The 20,960-nt window shown below is 41.1% G+C and overlaps 1 protein-coding gene across 1 annotated transcript; it reads left to right on the plus strand.

The window, feature by feature from the left end:
* Nucleotides 1-3,130: 3,130 nt before the first annotated feature.
* On the plus strand, nt 3,131-4,888 carry cox7c (cytochrome c oxidase subunit 7C). The gene is made up of 3 exons (XM_085181108.1): nt 3,131-3,308; nt 4,214-4,361; nt 4,790-4,888. The coding sequence occupies exons 1-2, from the start codon at nt 3,234-3,236 to the stop codon at nt 4,328-4,330; spliced, it is 192 nt and encodes a 63-aa protein (XP_085037234.1). The 5' UTR covers nt 3,131-3,233; the 3' UTR covers nt 4,331-4,361; nt 4,790-4,888.
* Nucleotides 4,889-20,960: the final 16,072 nt, after the last annotated feature.

The raw sequence follows: 20,960 nt of genomic DNA on the forward strand, positions 1-20,960 counted from the left end.
GTATATAATATAATGAATTACATACTTTTTTTATACTTGCATTTTACTTTCATTGATATATTTTGTATGAATTTTGCTGTCTATGTTCTATGTATCATATGGCAATAAAAAGATTTTTTGAGAAAATCTGTTTTGAATCTAGTTTTTACATGCTGAATTCTATAGTAAGTAGAAATCTTAACCCAAGCGTTAATGGTAATATAACCCTTGTGATGGGTTCTGAGTTTCAATTTTTGGCAACCTCAACTTTAAACATTGGTCAATTTAACCTAATTTTTATTAACCTCAACTTTAAATATTGGTAAATTTAACCTAATTTTTATTAACCTCAACTTTAAATATTGGTCAGTTTAACCCAATTTTCGGTAACCTGAACTTTAAACGTTGGTCAGATTAACCCAATTTTTAGATAGTTATCCTAACCCAGTGTGCTGGGTCAAACCAGTAACCCAACCGTGTTAAGTTCAAACAACCCAGCATTGGTTTACAAATTGGGTCATTTTTAACCCAGCATTTTTTTAGGGTGTGTAATGTCACTTATCCTAGAATCTGACTTTGTTTATATTAATTTTATCTTTTTTTTAAAAAATAACGCCAATATATTTTTATGTTGGTATATGTAAACAGTGTGATAATAATAACTTCAGTAAGTAAAAATTGATTTTACTTTTTAACCCACTGGGGAAAAACAATTTATGTCGTGCATGTTTAAATTGCCGTACTGCTGATAACAATGAATAATGGATTTTTGAAAAAGTTCATATTTTTTCCATTTATGGTTATAATTTCTTTTCTTTCCTATATTTGAAAAACAAAATAACATCAGCTCCCCCATGTTCCAATTTTCCTTGTTTCCTAAGTTAATATTAATCATATGTATTTGAAAAAAAGACTACACAATGATTTGTACCATGCCATTAGAGTGTGAACTGATTCGCAACATTTCTCTGTGTGAGAAGAAACAGGAGAAGCACTGCCAGAGTCTGACAAAATGACCCCAAGAGGGCGGGTCGTCCGCTTGTTTGTGACCAAACTGTGAGAAACATACTGCATAAGAGTGGCATGAGGGCCCAAAGGCCTTTAGTGCAACCTGTGCCCACAGCCCAAGATTGTGCGGTTTGTCTGACGTTTGTCAGAGACCACCAGAACCGACAGATATAAAAGTGTATGAAGAAACTGTGGTGAACACACAGGTATGATCTGGGGAGGCATAGCCTTTAAGCATACCCATTACACAGACTTCCACATCTTAGCTAAAGATACCCTGACTAATGTTATTTATGGGGATAAAATCCTCAAAATCCCAGTACAAACATATGCTGGTGCAGTGTCTTGGTGCAGGACAATTCCTGAACTCATGTGAACACAGTATTTAGGCAGTTTCTGGATGTCAAAGGCACTGACTGGCCCTCGGGCTTAGCCAGCCTGAATCCAACTGCGAACCTCAGGGGAGTATATCACTTTATCGACATCATCAAATAACGCTGAGGACTGTCAAGGACCCAAATGTGAGATTAGATCCTCCAGTACACATCCGCTGTCTCATCAGGATGCATGCCCAGATGTTATCTCATGCTTTTTGCATGTCCAGATGTTATCTCGTGCTTTTTTGCTGAAGTTCTTGTCACGAGAACTCCAGCAAAAAGCAAAACTAGAAAAAAAATATTCAGGAGGGATAAGAAGAGAGCAATGGTCTGTGGACACCACCTGCGAAACCATCCCCTTTTTTGGAGGTTGCGTTATAGTTGCCTATCCAGTGCACCTGTTGTCACAGATTTATGCTTCCTAAGTAGACAGACTGAGATCCCTGAAGTTTACTAAGTAGCTTAGTTAAATAATTAGAAAAGCCAAATTAAGTGCACATTTAAGGAATGAAAGAAACACTGAAAGAACACTCATGCTTAATTGTTGAGTTGAATGAAAATGACTCCGGTATTTTGAGGATACGATGAACACGGTGTGTGTGTGTGTGTGTGTGTGTGTGTGTGTGTGTGTGTGTCTGCTATCAACTGCCATGCTTTTGCTTTAATGAGGAACAGAACTACAAAGGTAGCCAACTAAGCCCTTCTTTACATGTAATGTGTACTCTTTTTCTCCAACAAGGACTGTGCATATCAGAGCAAAAATGTGTGTAACCTCTCTACGCAGCAGTGAGAGTTTGGGTTTTCAAATTTTATTTAATGCATCAGAACAATACAGGACAAATAAAAGAGTAGCAAATGGCAAATAAGTGAAGGTACTGCAGGCAAGCAAACACATAACAGATAACCTAGTGTGGAGGTTGCAATATGTTTTAGCTCAGGTTTCTGCACTTTGATAACTTTCATATGACGCTGAAACCTATGAAACTGATATTCATCTTCCAAATTAAAAGCCGTCATAAATTAATGAATTAAACATCCTTCAAAATGCAGAACCCAGTTTGTAGTATTAATCAGTGAAAAGGTTGCAGCAATACTGCATAGGGATGGCTGAACCATCTGCTCTCAGTAAGTCTGCTCCTTCTCTCTCTCTCTCGCTCTCTCTGTCTCAGTATTTCCTTAGCAATGATATGTTTGCGACAAATGCTGAAAAATGAAGATAGCTTATCAACCAATACTTTTTTACTCCAATGAAGCCCGCAAGGACACGCACTGAAACACTGTAGTTAATTTAATCCCCAGATCACTATCTCTCCATACTTTTAAATAAAGAAAGTGACATCTGCTGCCTTACCTACACATGGATTGTTTTTAATAACTGACTCTGAAACAGTGTCAATCACACATGCTAAACGACGTGAGCAGCATAACCACCCTTACCCATTATATCTCCACTTTAGTTAATGTATGCCGTTCTGAGAGGAATGGGTTCCTTCACATTTGAAATCCCATGATAACTGAAAAACTGCAAATCGATGTTGTTGTCTGTCTGTGGATGAGACAGCATAGTGTGAAACGTTTTTTCTCCCTGTGATGAAAGATCTCAAAGGCAAATATAGCCTAAACAACTTTTTTTTATATTTTTCTTGCTTGCTTGCTTGCTTGCTTTTTATACCTAATGGATTATAATCATTATGGGAAAAAAACAAAAAACAAAAAAAACCTGTAGTCGCTTCGGATACAATTGAACTACATTTCCCATACACATTAGAGTCTTTTCCCACAATTCTTTGCGCCGCTCCACAGCTCACAGCTGAAACAAGAAGGTCGCACTCTTTAACAGTGTACTGAATCAGAGGAGAGACTTCCACAATGCTCGGACAAGCTGTGAGGCGATTCGCAACGTCTGCTGTTCGTTCTTCACACTATGCTGAAGGACCAGGCAAGGTGAGACCACTTCCTGACAGCAGCAGTTTTACCATAATGGTGGTATTTTGTGATGAGGCCTTGTGTGTACGTACAGCCTTGACGTTAGCTAGCGGTACATGGAGGTCATGCCTGTCAGTTGACAAGAGCGTGATTGTATATCGAGCCAAAATAGCCGGGCTTTGGTTATTTTATATTCTACATCTACGTTAGCTTCAGTTTCTGGTAACAGATTATATAAACTTGTGGCAGCAAAGACAGAATTGATGACAGGGACTACGAACTGTTGGCTAGCATTAGCCATGCTAGTCGGTTTGTGGCGACACCGGTAAAGGCTTTTAGCTTAGCTTGCTATGTAACCTACCTACTTTGGTTTCAAAGTTAAGCAAATTTTCCAATCTGAAATGTATATTGAGAAGCTTGAAAGTCTCGTAAACACTAAATTGCGGATCTATTCGCATAGCAGGAATCTTAATTCCTGTACAAGCTGTGCTTCCGCCTCCTGCTAAGGTCAGAGCAGTGAGGGAGGAAGAGAGGTGCGCTTAACTAAGAGTTCACCCTCTATACTAGTAAGCATCTATCAAAATTTATGGTGATTTAAAAAGTGCAAATGACCAAGAAATTCCAGTTTTCCAAGTGTACATATACATATTTATTGTAAGGAATATATATATTGTAATGCATGTTAGTCTTGGCTATTAAAGAAAACATTGCTCTGGGAGCTTTATTGCATTTTTTATTTACACACAGACTTATTACAGATCAGGGCCAACTGTAGCTTCTTTCTGATATTAAGGTGCACTATGGCGCTCTATTTGTCTTGTCTATAATTCTGATCATTCACAGGTGTAGTAATTGTGGTTCAGTGAACTATGTTCCATTTTCTAAGCAGTTGCCTACATTGTAATGGTCTTGTCTTTTTACAGAACCTGCCATTTTCTGTGGACAACAAGTGGCGTCTGCTGGGCATGATGGTGCTTTTCTTCGGCAGTGGCTTTGCATTCCCCTTTCTTGTCGTCAGACATCAGATCCTGAAGAAGTAAAATGGCCCAGTGTTGTAACTCAGCCTTCAAGGTAATTACACCTGCCGTTTTTATCAAGCCCCGTCTGCTTTTCGTTAAAATGTCAGGATGATGGGTGGCATTTTTCTCGACATCGGTTTATATAGTGACCTCAGATGATCGCAGTCCTTCACTGCACCTCTTTAGCCTTTTCCCGCTGTGGCATATCTTAAATAAATTACCTGTATGTCTGAGAGTGACAGTAACAAATGTCATATGGGTTCATATTGCTGCTATGTTGTGCAGATAAGCTCGCACTTCAGTGAGTTAATGTGACAGTTTATTGCAGACATCGATTTGTATCAGGTGGGAGCGGGTCAGAATTGTTGTTGTCACATTTTCTCGTCACTGGTGTTTACTCAGAAATTGCTTTTCTGACAACCTGGCGTATGCAAGTCATCTTATCGCTTACTTCCCCCATTTTCTTGTTCTTTCCCACAGGTTGGCAGCTGGAACATATTTATCCATCAGAGTTCTATCGACGCTGAAGAATGGGAAGCACCTAATTTTCTTTGTAAATAAAGTCTCCTAAAATGAGAATATCCTTGTCCATGTTTCTTGCACAGCTTCCATACATGTATGCGCATTGTTTAAAAGAGTCAAGTGATTCCAGTTAGCTAATAAATTATAAATTATGAAACTTACTAAACTGGTTATTTCCTGGCAATAATGGGCTTCCACTGAAAAACCAGGGGCTTTTTTGTATTAATGGGCAAATATTTGGTGTTTAACCTGCAGCATTAAATGTGATTTTTAGTTGTGTACTGTTGTTCACAGCTAGATTAAAATTCTCCAGATTAATTGGTTTTAATGCAGCCTTGCGTAAGCACATTTATTTAGACTGGCCTCATGTTGAGTCTACAGACAACGCATGAAAGTAGGTGGTAAATTTAAATCCTTTGTCATAAGCTCCTGAAAGAAGTGAATAAAGTGGGAGATTAAAAATCGGTGTGAGGGGGTTTGCAGAAAAGAATCCAGTCCTCCTGGTCTTAGAATTCTGATACGTTATTGTTCCAGCCCCCATCCACCACTCTGTAGCTCGGCGCTTCAGTTAAACTCAACTGAATAACCTTTTCAGTTCAATTAACCCTGTGCTGCTGGCTATAATTATCCAAGGACAAAGTATTAAAACGGGTGGTGTAGCTGCTCAGTTGGTTTGGAGGGGTAATGTAAAAGTTAAGAGGCTTTCTGTGTATATCCATTCAGGTCTCCCACGTGCCTGCAGTCATCTTTAGAAATCGGCTAAGGTTACGTTTTCATTTCCTCGTGATGTGCAGCAAAGAGGTACCACCTAAGTTAGCCTAAAGACATAAGGAAAGAGATGCCGGGACAAGCTGTAAGCACAAGAAACAATCTGTCCTATATCTTTTGCCCCCTCCCTCCCCGCATATCCTTTTGTGCTCGCGCAACTCAAAGGAACTTGTAAACCTGTCATGCTGTTATGTATTCCCTTGCATTGCTAATGTTATGCTGCTGTTATACCTTTCTGCCGGAGCAGCATTCAGGTCATGCGGCTCTTGCGAGGTAGCGATAAACTTATTGTACATTTTAATGGGGTCAACAAGTAGAGGGTTATATTTCATAGGTGTGTTGTATTGTTTGGCACATACAGGTTGACCTTTCTCAGTAGCTCAAGGCTTTTCTGGTCAAAAGCACTTCTCGACATATAAATAAGAAACAGCGTTATCACAATACCACACTGTGCGTGCAAGCACACAATTTGTGAATCTCCAAATGCTTGTTAGTACACATTTAACACCCACATTCGCACAAGCGCAGCATACTAATGTAGCAGTCTGATCACCGCATGTCCCGATTAAATGCAGCAAAGACGGGAGGTCTTGAGCTGCATTGTCATTCTGCTCAATGATGTCTCAATAGGTTCTCTGTTTACCAATTAAAATGCTCCATCCATCTCAGCCATAAACAATCATCCTTGCTCAGAATGGTCCTTATCAGTACATAATGAACCATCACGGTTAAGTGTGCGAGCCAGCAAATTGATGTCCTTAAGCTTCTGACATGAGGCATACTTCACGTTGGCTCTTTGAAAGTGCATCTCAAAGATCACTCTCTGCTGCACAGAGAAAAAGAATGAGCTTTCAAGTGTCATTAGGGGAAAGGGGGGGCTTATTGAAGTGATCCTCCATAAAAAGTCTGCTTTTGAGTATCAAACACATGTCCCCAGCTTAAAAAAGTGACTGTTAAAAAGTCAGCTTCCTCATTTGTCCGCATTCCTCCACAACCATTAAATATAAAGAAAACAAAATTGATTATTTTTGGCACTAGACAAATGAAAAATGTATCTAAAATCAGGGTTAATGGAATTGAAATTGAAAGAGTGTACGAAAATAAATTTCTTGGAGTGATAATTGATGATAAGCTGAGTTGGAAGTCTCATATAAACCATGTGAAAACAAAAATGTCAAAAACCATTGCTATTCTCTATAAAACAAAGCATGTCCTGAACAAAAAATCATTATACACACTCTATTGTACTCTGTTGCTTCCATATATGACTTACTGTCTGGAGATATGGGGTAATGCATATAAAACGAACACTCTTCCTATTTTCAAGTTGCAAAAAAGAGCTATAAGAATTATAAACCAATCAAACTATATAGAACCAACTAACATTTTGTTTATTAATCTGAATACCCTGAAATTTTATGATTTAGTTGAATATAAAATGGCACAGATAATGTATAAAGCACAAAATAACTTGCTTTGCCCCAGTACTCAGAAGCTGTTCAAAGTCAAAGAGAGTCAATATGACTTAAGGGGAACAGATTTCTTTAAAAAAAACAAGATAAGGACAAATATAAAGCAGAGATGTGTTTCTGTTAGAGGAGTTAACCTGTGGAATAGTTATGACAGTGATTTAAAAAGGTGTAGTTCATTTTCCTTGTTTAAAAATATGTTTAAAAATAGAGTATTAGAAAAATATATATATCAAGAATGAAAAGAGCAGAAAAAAAACAAAAACAAAAAACAAAAAAACCTCTTGATTCTTTTGCTTTGATGTAGTTACTTACTAAGGTGGAAAGTTGTTGTTTGTTTGTTTGTTTGTTTTGTTTTTGCTTTGTTTGCCTTCTCTCACCCCAACCGGTCGCAGCAGATGGCCGCCCCTCCCTGAGCCTGGTTCTGCCGGAGGTTTCTTCCTGTTAAAAGGGAGTTTTTCCTTCCCACTGTCGCCAAAGTGCTTGCTCATAGGGGGTCATATGATTGTTGGGCTTTTCTCTGTATCTATGAAGCGCCTTGAGGTGACATTTGTTGTGATTTGGCGCTATATAAATGAAATTGAATTGAATTGAATTGAATTTTATTATTTGCTTCGAGCCCTGTGTACAGGAGCTGCATGCTAAAAGATCTTTTGTTAAAAGGGTTGGCGTAATAAGCAAATACTTCAGCCAATACCTTTTGATTAGCCTTGTCTCATGCTTTCTTGCTTTGTGGTAAATCTTTGTTCTGTCTTCACTGAGATATTTGAATGCTAATCAATAAAAACATATCACTCATAACCAGCATATTATATAATAAAAAGAATGCTGCAAATTATGCGCATTTATTCTTTGGACTTAAAAAGCAGAGCATTTTGTCTAGTGAGTTACTTTAATTCAATTTTGATACAGCAGTAAACATTTGAAAGCTTCACTTTTGGACTGTGAACTCTTGACAGTATGCCACTAATTGAATAGAACTGCTCGCAGCTACTTTAAATTTTGCAAATGGTTCACTTCAGTGCCACAGCACTCAGAGTGCTAATTTGGGAATGTCCCCAACATTGGACCCTCTTTCAGAAAAAAAAAAAACAAAAACAGGGGGACGAGGACTATAAAGACATGAATTTGCTCCCACTGAGGGTGCAAAATTCAGATTGGCGCCGACACTTACCAACAGCTACCAGCCTGAGAGGAGTGTCACGATATCTGGGCATCCGAGGGTGAAAAACAGGCACTAAGAAGGGAGTTCTTTCTCTTCCTAGTCATAAATGATCTATTCTCTGCCATTATGCACTCTAACTGGAGCTTTTAAGAATTCTAGTTGATGCCAGGCTCCAACAGCGAGGACCAATTAGATACAATGCTGTTATTTGGACAAGGACCAAGCTGCAGTGCAGTACCAGCGACTTATGAAAAGTACATGAGGGTGTGCTGGCACAGGTCATATTACAGGAGGGGTACTACAGTGCCCACAGAAGTCTGCATCACCCATTTATTATTATTATTGTTGTTGTATTTTTTAAAGATGGGCATGCTGTATCTCCTCTGCATGGCACTTTGAGTGTTTGCAGGAAGGAAGAAGAAAAAGGATGAATTACACTATGAGTGTGCACCCAGCATGCCAAGTCTCCTGCAAGAGTTTGTCATGCTGCATTTAGTATGTAAGTTTGAGGGTGGGGGGAAAGAGAAAGGCAGGGACTGCTATTGTGTGAGTTTGCACCTTCACCGTAGCGATATCTGCTAAATTCATTACTCTAGTTGCCTTTAAATGCTTTAAATCCCCTCATGTACACACACTAATTAAGGCAAAGCGCAGTCATTAAAGTCCATACCAGCTCACCATTAAGTGATTGTTTAAAGTCATGCAGATGACTGTGGATAAAACAAAAAGGCTACCTGCAACCGCCGGAACCGCAGCTGCAAAGGCTGACAGCCTTCACTGTATACACTGCATCCTCCCTCCTTTAACTTATTTGTTCTTGCAGTTATGTAAATTATCTTATTTGCAGTATTTGTGGCTATTCATTGCAGTCTCTGTAGTGCTCTGCATCTCACGTGTGGAATCTAATTATAGACTCATTTGCACTTCAGAGGAGAAGATAGTGGGCTCAGCCTGGTGTAGAGCATGCACAGAAGTCTAATAAAAAAAAAACAAACAGACTCTACGTTTTATTGAATCCCCCCAGTAAGAGTCACTTTTCACATCCAGCCACAGCATTATAGTCAATTATGTTTGTAACTGTTAGCTGGTGAAAGCTGACTCAACAGTGATTGACAGTTTTATAAACATTTACTTAGTCTGAATGAGAGAGTGGGTGCCTGACAAATTCTCTCCAGACTAAATTACCCCTCTGGGGGGGATTGTTGGGTAACTTGGATGAGCTCTAATCAGCACTCCTGCACAGCCTCGTTCCACTGCGCCACCAATCGCTGTATTACATTGCAATACCGGGGAGTTCTCTGGATTCGGCCTGTACCCATCATATCAGCACGACGACAATGCGAGGTGAAAGCTGCTGTCTCCAGTCGCTGAGCAACACCTCAACTCTGCACTGTCAGTCAATAAAGTTACAAGGACACGATGAACTCCCAAGTTTTCTGCCAAGCTCGTCCTCCTCCCCCCCCCCCCCCCCCCCCCACACCCACCCTCTACCTCCTCTGTTTACTACACTTTAGCTCAAAGATGCTGACGTGTGGAGAAGCACGGAACTGTCAGTGCAGGAAGATGAAGTGAACATGCGCCTCCCACTTTGTCGGGAGTGGGGCTCCACTGCCTCAGCCGGGAACTCTACACAATTAGTTCAGAGCCTCGAGGGGGATGGCTGCTCATAGGAGATGAATGCTCGCAAGATACAGAGTCAGCTGTCTATGTGAGCATTTTTGGATGTCAGAGGGGAAAAAAAGTAGCAATAATATATATTTTTTAAAAATTGCAAGGAATACTTTAATTTTTTATGGAAATTAAAAGTCTGATTAGGGTAATCCTAGCAAGACTGAACATGTCTAAAAGCATTTTGTCAGAAGCACACACTTACATCTCTGTACAGGCTTCATTCCACTCTGCAGCCCTTATGTTCATTAATGTTGCAATACCAATGCATGCACTCAGCTATCTTAAGGAGACCTGCCCCCTCCCCCTTTCATCCCTCTCTACTTCCTTTCTTTAACAGTGGCAAATCATAAAGAGGCTGTAAAGCCAAAGGAGAAAAATATGTCATGTGTCACGTCAGGCTTTTCTCACATTCAGTTTGATATGAGCAAGCAGAGACTTGGCGGGGATCCCGGCCGAGATTCTGAACACAGCATAATCTCCAAATCCTCTCCTGTCCACTTCAGATCCCAGACCAGCCTTGAGTTCAATAATGTAACGCTACACACTGCCGCAGTTAATAGTAACAAGTTTCAGGGTGAAAAAGTTTCCATTTTAAATAATCATGCCCACTTCAGTCCACACTCTCCCACTCCGAGCCTTATGTTAATGCCTCGGATGACTCCAGTGTGAATGGATGTGCAATTTTCCCTCTTCCTTCATACAATATACAGTAAATTTTGAACTTAGCTCTGTGCCCTCTGAATGAAAATCATTTCTTTTTATCTTTCATTTTACCAACCGCGTGTTATCAAATCCGACGTGTAAAAAACGATATCTTGTGAATAAATAAAATGAGCAAGTGGATTTCATTTTTTGACCCTCAATTTTCTTTTCTCCTGAAAGTTATTATGTCGTGTTTTAGTTTATTTAGCAGGAACAAGAACCTACTAATTTAAACCTATTTGATGTTCCCAAACAACTTATTTCTCTCACTGATACTTCACAGAACATAATCTATGTTGTTTACCTTGTCAGACCTCCGAAGAATGTTATTATGGCTGTAAAGCAGTATGTGGCATCTGCATGAATATGTATAATAGTCTGTTTGCTTATTGACTTTAACAAACCCCTCTCATATTTGCCAGGGCTGGGTTGGTTGGGGTCCATGTGATCTACACAGAGAGGAAAAACTAACAGCGAAAGATATCTTTCGCTCGAATGAAGCCTCTCTGGAGATTTCTGCTGCGATGGAACTGCGTAAATGTAGTGCGGGAATAAGGTCTGACAATGTGAGACTAGTGGAAACAGAGAGCGAGATGGATGGCGGGGGGAAAGGCGGGTTCTGTTGATCACTTGTTGTTGTTTTCGCAGCTATGACTCTCTTTTCTCCCACTGACAGAGAGAAAATATTAGAACCTTTCTTCTTTTTCTTTTTTTTTCTTCCTCAGCCAGAAACTGCGTCTGTTGCTCTCCAGTGGTCTCCTTCTCTTTTTACTCTCACTGGAAACATTCAACCCAAGGCATTTTCACACAGCGAGAGGCATCTGCCACCACCAACCTACATATTCGCACGCACATTTGCTCGCATACAAACCTCTGAAACAGATGAACAAACATAGTTCGAATGCATCCACAAAAAACGCCGGCAAAAATATGTAAACATTATTTGCATAATCACACACATGCCTCCGTGAATCCAAACACACTTTGGGACTGAAGTCTGTGATATTCGTACTTAGCGTGCAATTACACTCAATTTTTTCGAGACTCCTTTTTTATGCTTCATATATTATGCTACTTACAATTGCATTCAATAACTAGACTAAATGGAGCTGCTATACACCCAGCAGGTCTCTACCTGAAATGGTGCCACATATGCAGACTATAGCAATGCCTGTATTGTAGCTCCAAAGCAGCAATAGATAAAATACCTGAAAGTACAGACAGATTGACCAAAGAAGGCAGAGAAATTCTAATGAACGTAGAGAGCAGAACTGAGCAAAGAATCAGCACAGGTATAGGAACCTTACAGTATATTTAGGATTGTTTCCCACAGGGAACAAATACCAGCCTGAAGTCTGAGAGTCAGCACTTTTTTCCCAGTTTTTTTGCAGCTCTGTTTACCATATTTGCAACATTTCTCAGGTAGCTCTACAGTGGTCTCCCAGGATAGAGATGCAGAGGTGTGGAATTAAGAGAAGAAGTACAGCTGCGCACTACTGTAGTGCTCCTGGGTAGCCTTACAGCTCCCCCACATGGAGAACAACGAACCACTGAGCTGTGACATATAATAAATAACGGGAGATGTAAAATACTTGTCAGTGCCAAGGTTAGGGTATGCTGCATGAAGAGGAACTTGCTTCACTGTCATCGACATATAATCTAAACAACTTTTTATTTCTGTGCCTCTGTCCAACAGTTGCCACTCGTTGATATTAACGCTGATTGACTATAGGCACGTTAAACTTTGAGGTAACTCGTGAATCACTGAGCTGCACAGTAAGAGTCCATACAAACACAATTCGACAGCACCGCATAGCTCTTGCAGTGCATTCGTTCAGAGGGCAGGATGCAACTATAATTGTTGCCTTTGAACGCAGGAACAGAGCACAAACAGAGACACAATACAACGGACTAAGCCAAGACTGTGCTGTGCAGGGGGAAATCTGAATGAAAGGGTTTGTGTCTCCCAGAGGCACGGAGGGAGGACGGGGGCAGAGGAAGGCACGGGGCGCACAGAATGGTTTATTTTTCTGCAGACCAGTCTCCTCCAGGATGTTCTTTGGACACCACCACAGATGTTTTGGATGTAACGAAAAGGCACAATTGGGGCTGGCCTGAGTTCAGTTTCGGTCTGTGAATGGCGCCTTTCAAAGGTTCTGCTGAACCACATGGTGCCCAGGACCTCGGGCACAAAGCCTCATTAGTTACTCGATGTTGCAACCATAAAGAGGCTCAAATAAGTCTGTTATTTATTTATTTATTTATTAAGTTTGTTTACTTTTCTCTTGATCCTGAAGAGGCATACATATTTGTAGTACAAATTAGATGATGGTTTGAATGTGCCTCTGCATGAGTGTGAAATACCTCGGCAGACAGAAATGTTTCTGCACATCCTTCAGAGCTGCTGTCAGTGACGAGGCGTTTAAAGTTTAAAGGTGGTGAAGTGCTAACTTTATTTTTACAGCGGTTACTCTGAGTTATACAACTTTAATTACCTTTCACTTTTCTACTGGATACGGACCGCTCAGAGTTTTGTAGGCTCTTCCTCTCATTAGATATCACAGCTTTTACCCGTTCAGGCTTTATAACGTGAGTGACATTCCCGCTTTCTCTTTGCAATTATGAATGCACAATCGGAACCTGGTGTAATCGTTACCTGCTGAATTTAGATTTAGCACGTGCACGTGGAGGTCAACACAAATAAAAAGCTTTCCCTAGGCGCCGCAGCCCCTTTGCACCGACAGAAGAGGCCACGATATCCAATTAATAAAGGAGGTTAAAGTTGACTTTCCACTGGCTGGTCCAATCTCAGCAGGTGCCCTGGTTAATTTGGTGAACAAAGTCATGGCGGGGGTGGGTGGCCACTTAGGAAAAAGCGAGTCGGTGGAGAATGGATGGATGAGAGGAAGCAGGATAAAGACTGAGCGAAAGATTGCGGCCCCCTGACAGCTCAGCACACATTGCAAATGAGGAAGCTGACTGAACAAAAAAATAACATCTGCTGAATGTGTAATGGGAGCAATCAGACCGGTTCAGGAGAAAACTGCGTGCTACGTCAAACACCAAAACAAAACTTTTGCGACAACCAGAACTAGATAAGTCCACTGAAGTTTTTGTTTGTTTGTTTGTTTTTTACTGCCTCAGTGGAATGACTCTTAGTGTATCAAGTCTGCATGTAAATGTCACATTTCATAGACTGGCCTGGTGTTTGTTACATAGCAAAATACTGTTAGGAGCTTTTTTGTTTTTTGTTTTTTACATCTCTGCTTAGTCCAGAGTCGTAGTACATGATCAGAAAGGTTTTTCTGATGTGACATGTAGCTGTTTCTTTTTCAGAGGCCTCCTCTCCTCAGTTCCCACGTGGATATGCAATCAGAAGCATCGTTCACTTGACTCTACCCGGGAAGCCAGTGACTCTTCTCTCTGCAAAAGGACAAACAAAAAGATGGACAGCTGTTGCCACAATACACACACCCCCTGTGACAAGCCGCCACGGACGAAGCTTATGAGTATATCCACTTTTTCCCTAAATTCACATACAAGCACTGTTGGCAGCTTTTCCTCAGCAGGCTGAGAAGAATTCCTGTCTGCCGTCTTTGTTTTTCTCCTCCCCCTCCATCTCTCACCCCTGCACCTCCCCGTCTCCGTCACATCTTCCACGCTTTGGTTTATGAATCCAAACTGACGGCAGGCAGACTTCTTTGCAAACTTTGAGAACAGTGACTCTGAATAGAACATGTAGCCCTTCGGCTCCTGGGGGCTCCAACACTCCTGAGCTTTCTTGAGTGGTGCGTTTCAGAAGTGAAAAAAAAAAAACCCCACATATTCAAAATAAAGAAAGTGACAAAGCAAAATATATATATATGAATTTCTTTTCTCCAAAGAATTCAAGAAAAGGTAATCCTAGAAAGCGCAGGTAATAAAGGGATTCGTGAAACTTGGGGGTAGTATTTGTTTAATGGGAAAAAAAAGAAATCTCAGAGAACTTTGGCCACACATTACTAGGATTTCACAGCTGTTTCATCATTTCCAATGGAGATCTAGCTTATCATTACAAGCTCTTGAAGGAGCCACTCTCAGCAGTATTATCTTGATGCAATGTCATCAAATCATAGCGTGCCCTTATTCTGAATAAATGTTTTCATCTAGCCTTGAAAAGCTTCCCCTATGGCTACAGCATAATATTTCATTACTTTGGTGTAATTTTCACTGGAATAAATTGAACAAAGTAATTTGATGCAGCCATGGTCTTTTAAAGTTTGAGATTGAATTTCACCTACCTTCAAAGTCTGCTAACACAATTAAGCTTAGTTCTTTGACTTTAAATGTGATTCTGTTCCAGAGTCTCTTTGTTCTGAACGTCTTTTCTTAGAAGTTAATTGCCTTTTTTTTTTTTTGGGGGGGGGGGGGGGGGGGGGGGGGGGGGTTGTTGTTCAGCAGTATAAAATGGCCATTTATGATGCCTCACTTATATCTCTTAAACCAGGCTACCCCGTTGTTGAGTACAACACTTAAGGTAGAAATTCTATATACTGTTTTTTGTTTTGTTTTTGATCTGTAGAATTTGGGTTTTATAAATCTATGTATGTGTTTGTGTATGAGAGAGGGAGTTTGAGGTTCTGTGTTCTCAATAAATTAAATTTTTTGAGAGGATTTGGGAAATACTTGGTGATGAATAAAGAAAGTGTGAAAGAGAATAGGAAGAGGTGAATGAGGAAGCGTTAAGTATTAGAAAGGCCAACTATGAAGTGGATGAATAGTGGAATGGCAGATGATCCAGATGACACACCTGAGGAAGTATGGTGAGGATGTAGGAGAAAGGGCAGTAGACTTATTAACCAGATTGTTTAACACAATCATGGAGAGTGAGTTGATTCTGAGGAATGGAGAAATGTTCTAATCCTGCATTTCAAGAACAAGGGTGATGTTGGTGTAAAGTTGATGAGCCATGTCATGAAGCCACGAAGTTGTTGAAGCTTGGTTAAGAAGAGAGGTGATCATCAGCAAGCAGCAGTATGGCTTCATGCTAAGAAGGAGCACTACAGATGTAATCATCATCATGCTTTGAGAGTGATGATGGTGTATTGAAAGAGTTACACGGCTCTAAAGACAGCATATGACACGGTGCCAAGAGAAAAAATTTACTGCACACCTCACCAGGTGTGCAGTGACTGATAAATTCAAGGTGTGGGTGGGATTACGTCTGCCCTGAGTCTGTTCTTGTTTGTGATGGTGATGGACAGGTTGGGAAATCAGGTCAGGCAGGAGTCTCTATGGACGATGATGTTTGCAGATGACACTGTGATCTGTAGTGATAGTTGGAAGCAGGTGGAAGAGAGCCCGGAGAGCTGGAGATTTGCTCTAGAGAGAACTGGAATGAAAGTCAGTAGAAGCAAGACAGAATACATGTGGACAGGTGTAACAGTAAGGATGCAAGAAGCAGAGGTAGTGAAGGGGGATGAAGTTAAATATCTGGATTCAGCCATCCGAAGCAATGGACAGTGCACAAGTTGAAGTTGAAGAAGAGAATGCAAGCAGGGTGGAGTGGATGAAGAGGAGCGTCATGGGTGATTTGTGCCAGAAGTAAAGCAGCAAGAGTGAAAGGGAAGGTAGTGAGAATTGCTATTATGTATGGAGTTTGGAGGCTGTAGCACTGAAAAAAGACAGGAGGTGGAGATGAAGATGTTAAGATAGTAGATAGATAAGAAAACTACTGAATCAGTGGCATTGTGGGCGGAGTCTTTAACAATAGAAAAAGCTGTAAAACATTTGAAAATACAGTTAAAAGTTCAAAATCTATGCACTGCTTCACATTTCCCAAAGCCTTCTAGCAGGCCAGATTGGAGTCTTTGCTGGGTCGATTCTGGCCCCTGGACATTATGTTTGACATCCCTGGTATAGTTATACAGAGGAGTGATAGTGGATATATTGGACAAAGGATGCCAGGCAGGAAGAAAAGAAGAAGACCTGAGGTGGTTCATGGATGTATGGATAGGGTGAGATGGAAGCAAATAGTCTGCAATGCTGACCCTTAAAGGGAGCAGAGTGAAGACAAAGAAGAAGTTCTCGCTAAATTTCCAATCAACTCCACTTTTAATGGTTGAAAACTTCAGTGGTTCATTAACTTGCTTTCCTTTAAGATCCCAGGAAGGTCTGTTAAAGCTAAGTGAATGACCTGCCTTACAGAACAAAAAAATGGTCCAATTAAACTCTGCCCTCCATCACTGTATTTAACCTCAGTAATGACTTACTTATGCAGAAGCGGTTTGATTCTTATTCCATTTTTTCATGGGCACATTAATGGGAGACCACAGGTTCGCTCTCCACAAAAGGTTTGGTCTTAACCTGAGGTCATCACATTAAGGCATTTGCAGTCTGCAAACATTAAGAGTTAAATATTTGTTAAACACATTATAATCATTGTCAAGTGGCCAACTATAGCCCAGCAGGTAGAGTGGGTGGTTTGATCTCCACTTCCTTCAGTCAACGTGTTGAAATGTCATTGCCCTTAATACATTATTTGTGGGTCTCTGTGATAGAAAAAAGTGCAATTGTGCATCTCTTTAAGTCATGCTCTGAAGCATAATCACGGATAAAAGTCCGTGCACAGCTTGTGACAGCAAGTGACTCTTTAGCTCAGGGTGATGAAGAGGATGAACACAGGAACAAAAAAAAAACAATGGGTAGTCAGTTACATGTTGTAGCTAAGTGTCCAGCCAATTGGCGCTTGCAAGCCCAGCGTCCCTGTAGCCTCCTCTGCAGCCATCTGTGAGTAATGCTCTGAGAATAAGTAACGGGGAGCTGGGGAACTCTGGAAATGCTGAATCAAATCAGCACGACCAGCTGTAAGAGAAGAAAAGTAAGATGTAGAGCCCTGGGAGTAAAAGAAATAGAAAAGTAAGTAAAAGAGAAGACTTGCCTTTTTTTACACAGTGAGAAAGTAATGCTTAAATATCGATATTGCAAGTAGAAACACGACACTAGTCACAATTGTTGTGATTTTATAGCAAATATTTTCACAATTCAGATTTCTCCCTCCCCCCCTCCACAATACAATGTAAATGCCAGTGGATTTGCAAATCTAGAGACTTGCAAAAGAAGGTTTTAATATTTGTTTAACTTTTTTCCCCCCGCTTTCCATCACAAGGCTAAGCAGATTTATAAAACATGCATGAGCGTAGCTGGGACGGGATTATCACGAGAGAAATGCAATAAACTTCGTGAAATGGCACTACACATTGCTTTCAGCCTCCAAAACCCTCATCTCCTGGATAAGGGATTTCAAAACAAAATGTGCATTCTTGCATTCGTTTGCATGTAATTGGGGGACTGCGGAAGGGAATGACCCATCGAGGACGAAGGGAAGGAGGGGTCGGTCAGGGAGTTTGGGAGGGTTGGAATGGGTTGCTCTATCATCTCCACCCAGACGCCGCTGGGATTTAGAGTGAGAGACAGTGCTGAGCTGTGGAGAGACAAATCACTTCTCTTGACCTTTGAGAGAACAGCTACATACAGTAATAATCAACTGAACTGGGGGACGGGGGGGGGGGGGGGGGGGGGGGGAGAGGGGGGTGCACTGGCTATAATATTGAGCTTGCCACAGAGAAGTGCTCCTCCAACATACTGCTGGAGGAGATAAGACCGGAAGGGATGGAGGCCTAAGCGCTCCTCGATTCCTTACATGGGCTTATGATCTCCTCATCTTAAAACTCTGGTGATGATGTGAGAACTTGTTTATCTCTCAGTTTTAAAACAAACCACGATGCAGCAGTGCACCGCGAGCGCCCAAGTCAGTTTAAAGATTTCTCGCAGCCGGATCAAAGTCTTTCCATCAGCGCTCCAGACTGCATTCTTCCTCCAGGGTAGCACTTCACTGAGGCCTTGAACACTGAGATTTCCACTTTATGTGCCTTCATTAAATACTAACTAGTGCCATTTTTCGCCTCCCTGTGATTCACAAGCTCTTCTCTGCACTTTGTGCCATACAAGACTTGTGCCTTCGGTGATATGCAAGCAATGTTGCAGCTTTATGGCCCCCTAACTTGCTCACCTGCCACGGTATAGAGGTTAGTATGATGGACTAGTTACTTGTGGTGCCTGTCACTGTAGTGTGCATTGCACTCTGATCTACAACGTTCTGGGCTTTAAGTACTACTTCATGCCCTGAGCAATTATGGGCTGCTTCACTATAGTCAGCCAGAGAGAAAGCTGAAGATGTATTGGTGGGAATAGCACCGTTTCTCCTAGTGAATTATTCATCTGTTACATTACTGTAGAAGTGATTTAGATCTTTCTTTGGATTGCCTGATTCACTTTCTCCTGTAATTTCTAACAGCCTACTCTCTGTGCTTTTAACATGAGAGAGAGCTAGGCCAAACTTTAAGCACAACATCCATCCACCAATCCAGCAATCTGCCAAACCATCCACCATCATCCATCTATTTAATTCAATTCAGTTCAGTTCAATTGTATTTATATAGCACCAAACCACAACAGCAGTCATCTTGTAAGGTAGAGATCCTTCAATAATACAGAGAACCCCCCAACGATCAAACAACCTCCTTTGAGCAAGCACTTCGAGATAGTGGGAAGGAAAAAATCATTTTTAACAAGAAACCTCCAGCAGAACCAGGTTTGGGGAGGGGCGGTCATCTGCCATGACCAGCTGAGTCAATGGGACAAAGACAGGACATCCATCCATCCATCCATCCATCCATCCATCCATCCATCTATAATGCTTATTCACATCCCCTTTCATGTTTCCCCCACCCTCTGAGTTACCTACTGACTCTAGCGCTATTAGGATCCTTATAGTTCAGCCATGTCTAACTGCAGTCCAGTGTACACAACAGGAGCAGGCCCAGGGGATTCTCCCACACCTCATCACTTAGACAAATTAATAACTGCCATAAAGACTCAAGTGACTTATGAGGCTGTGAAAAAGCATCATCTTCCACGAACAGTGCGCTGTATCCCGTAATAAATTTTAGTGTCACTTTATTATTACAAATAATAAATGAACATTAGGCAACTGGTAATACAACCAATTTGTCTTTCTGAGGCTTGCTAATGACGCAAAGCACTGTGGGTGAACTTACGAGAGAGAACTCTGAATATTCTGGCACTTTCCATTAAAAATTGAAATGCAATCAGTGTTGTAATCTTCAGCTGCAACTCTCGCTGAAGTCAATGGTGCTGAAACAACAGCGAGCCAGTTCAATCTAATATCAATCAATCATAAAAGATTGTATTCGCCGGATGAAACTGCTGAGACCGAGAGCTGTACGCACAGCCACTGCACTCTGCAAGCCAGACGAACGTGACTAACTGTCCACCTTTGCGTTATATTTTCACAGCAAATGTGAGCAGACAGGTCTGAACTCTGCTTGAATTTCCATAAATGTGTTTACTTCATTTTTAAACAGGGGACACCCTTGTCTGTATGCTCCATCCTCTGCCTCCCCTCGTTAAATACCCGGTCATCAGGTCACAGGATCGTGGCACTGGGCTGATCTGAACTGTCTGTGGTGTCGAATAACAGAGAATCCCATCCTGAGTGCCAGTCAGACAGCACAGCATATACCAAGCTCTAATTAAGTTAATGAATAAGATGAATCATTGTTCCAGTTTCCCAGAAAGCCACTTCAGCGAGAGCCACAGTAATGTTGTGCTTCATATTGACACGCAGAACAGAAGGGGGGAGGATTTTAGGTTGGGTGTACCCCGTAGTGTTTGTGTATGTGTCTGTGGGTAGGATGGTGTGAGTGAAAAATAAGCGTACACACAAACTGCATCTTCCTCCCTTCCTATGATTCAGTGGCTCAGTAAAGCCCAGATGTCGTAAACAGGATTTATGTGGTTTAATTAAGTTTTTGTACAATTACCTTTATTTACAGCTGCAAGAAGCAGGCACCGGGGAATTCATGGGATTGTGAGCCAAACAAAGAGGTCGTAACTTCTGTCCTTTACTTCTTATTGTTGCCAAGATAGACGAATGACACGTCTGGGCACGCCGGCGACAAGTTTTCTTTGGTGGAGCTTAATATTTAAATGTATTCCAGATCAGAGATTCCTGTGTTGAAATAATGACTATTGTTGATTCGCCTGTCTGCTTTATAGCTTCGGATGATTGACGGCCAGGGTGGTATGTTTGATATTTGAACAATATCCTACTATTCTCAAACATTTCTTGTCTAAATGTATGTAAATATAGCCTGCCAGAAATGTATTCTAAAAAATGTACATTCCCTCTGGTTATCATCTGCTCCCAATGCGCATATTTCATTCCCACCAAAGTGTTCCCCAATTTCAGAGGCAAGATGAGGCTGATGTGTCTCATAATGGTGATGTATTT

The sequence above is a fragment of the Neolamprologus multifasciatus genome, chromosome 12 (genome assembly GCF_963576455.1).
Source record: "Neolamprologus multifasciatus chromosome 12, fNeoMul1.2, whole genome shotgun sequence".
NCBI lineage: Eukaryota > Metazoa > Chordata > Actinopteri > Cichliformes > Cichlidae > Neolamprologus > Neolamprologus multifasciatus.

What these genes read in the sequence shown, in the direction of transcription:
- cox7c (XM_085181108.1), top strand. Translation starts at nt 3,234, where the DNA reads ATGCTCGGACAAGCTGTGAGGCGATTCGCAACGTCTGCTGTTCGTTCT. An exon ending in ATGCTGAAGGACCAGGCAAG is followed by an intron (nt 3,309 to 4,213) that starts GTGAGACCACTT and finishes GTCTTTTTACAG; the next exon opens with AACCTGCCATTTTCTGTGGA.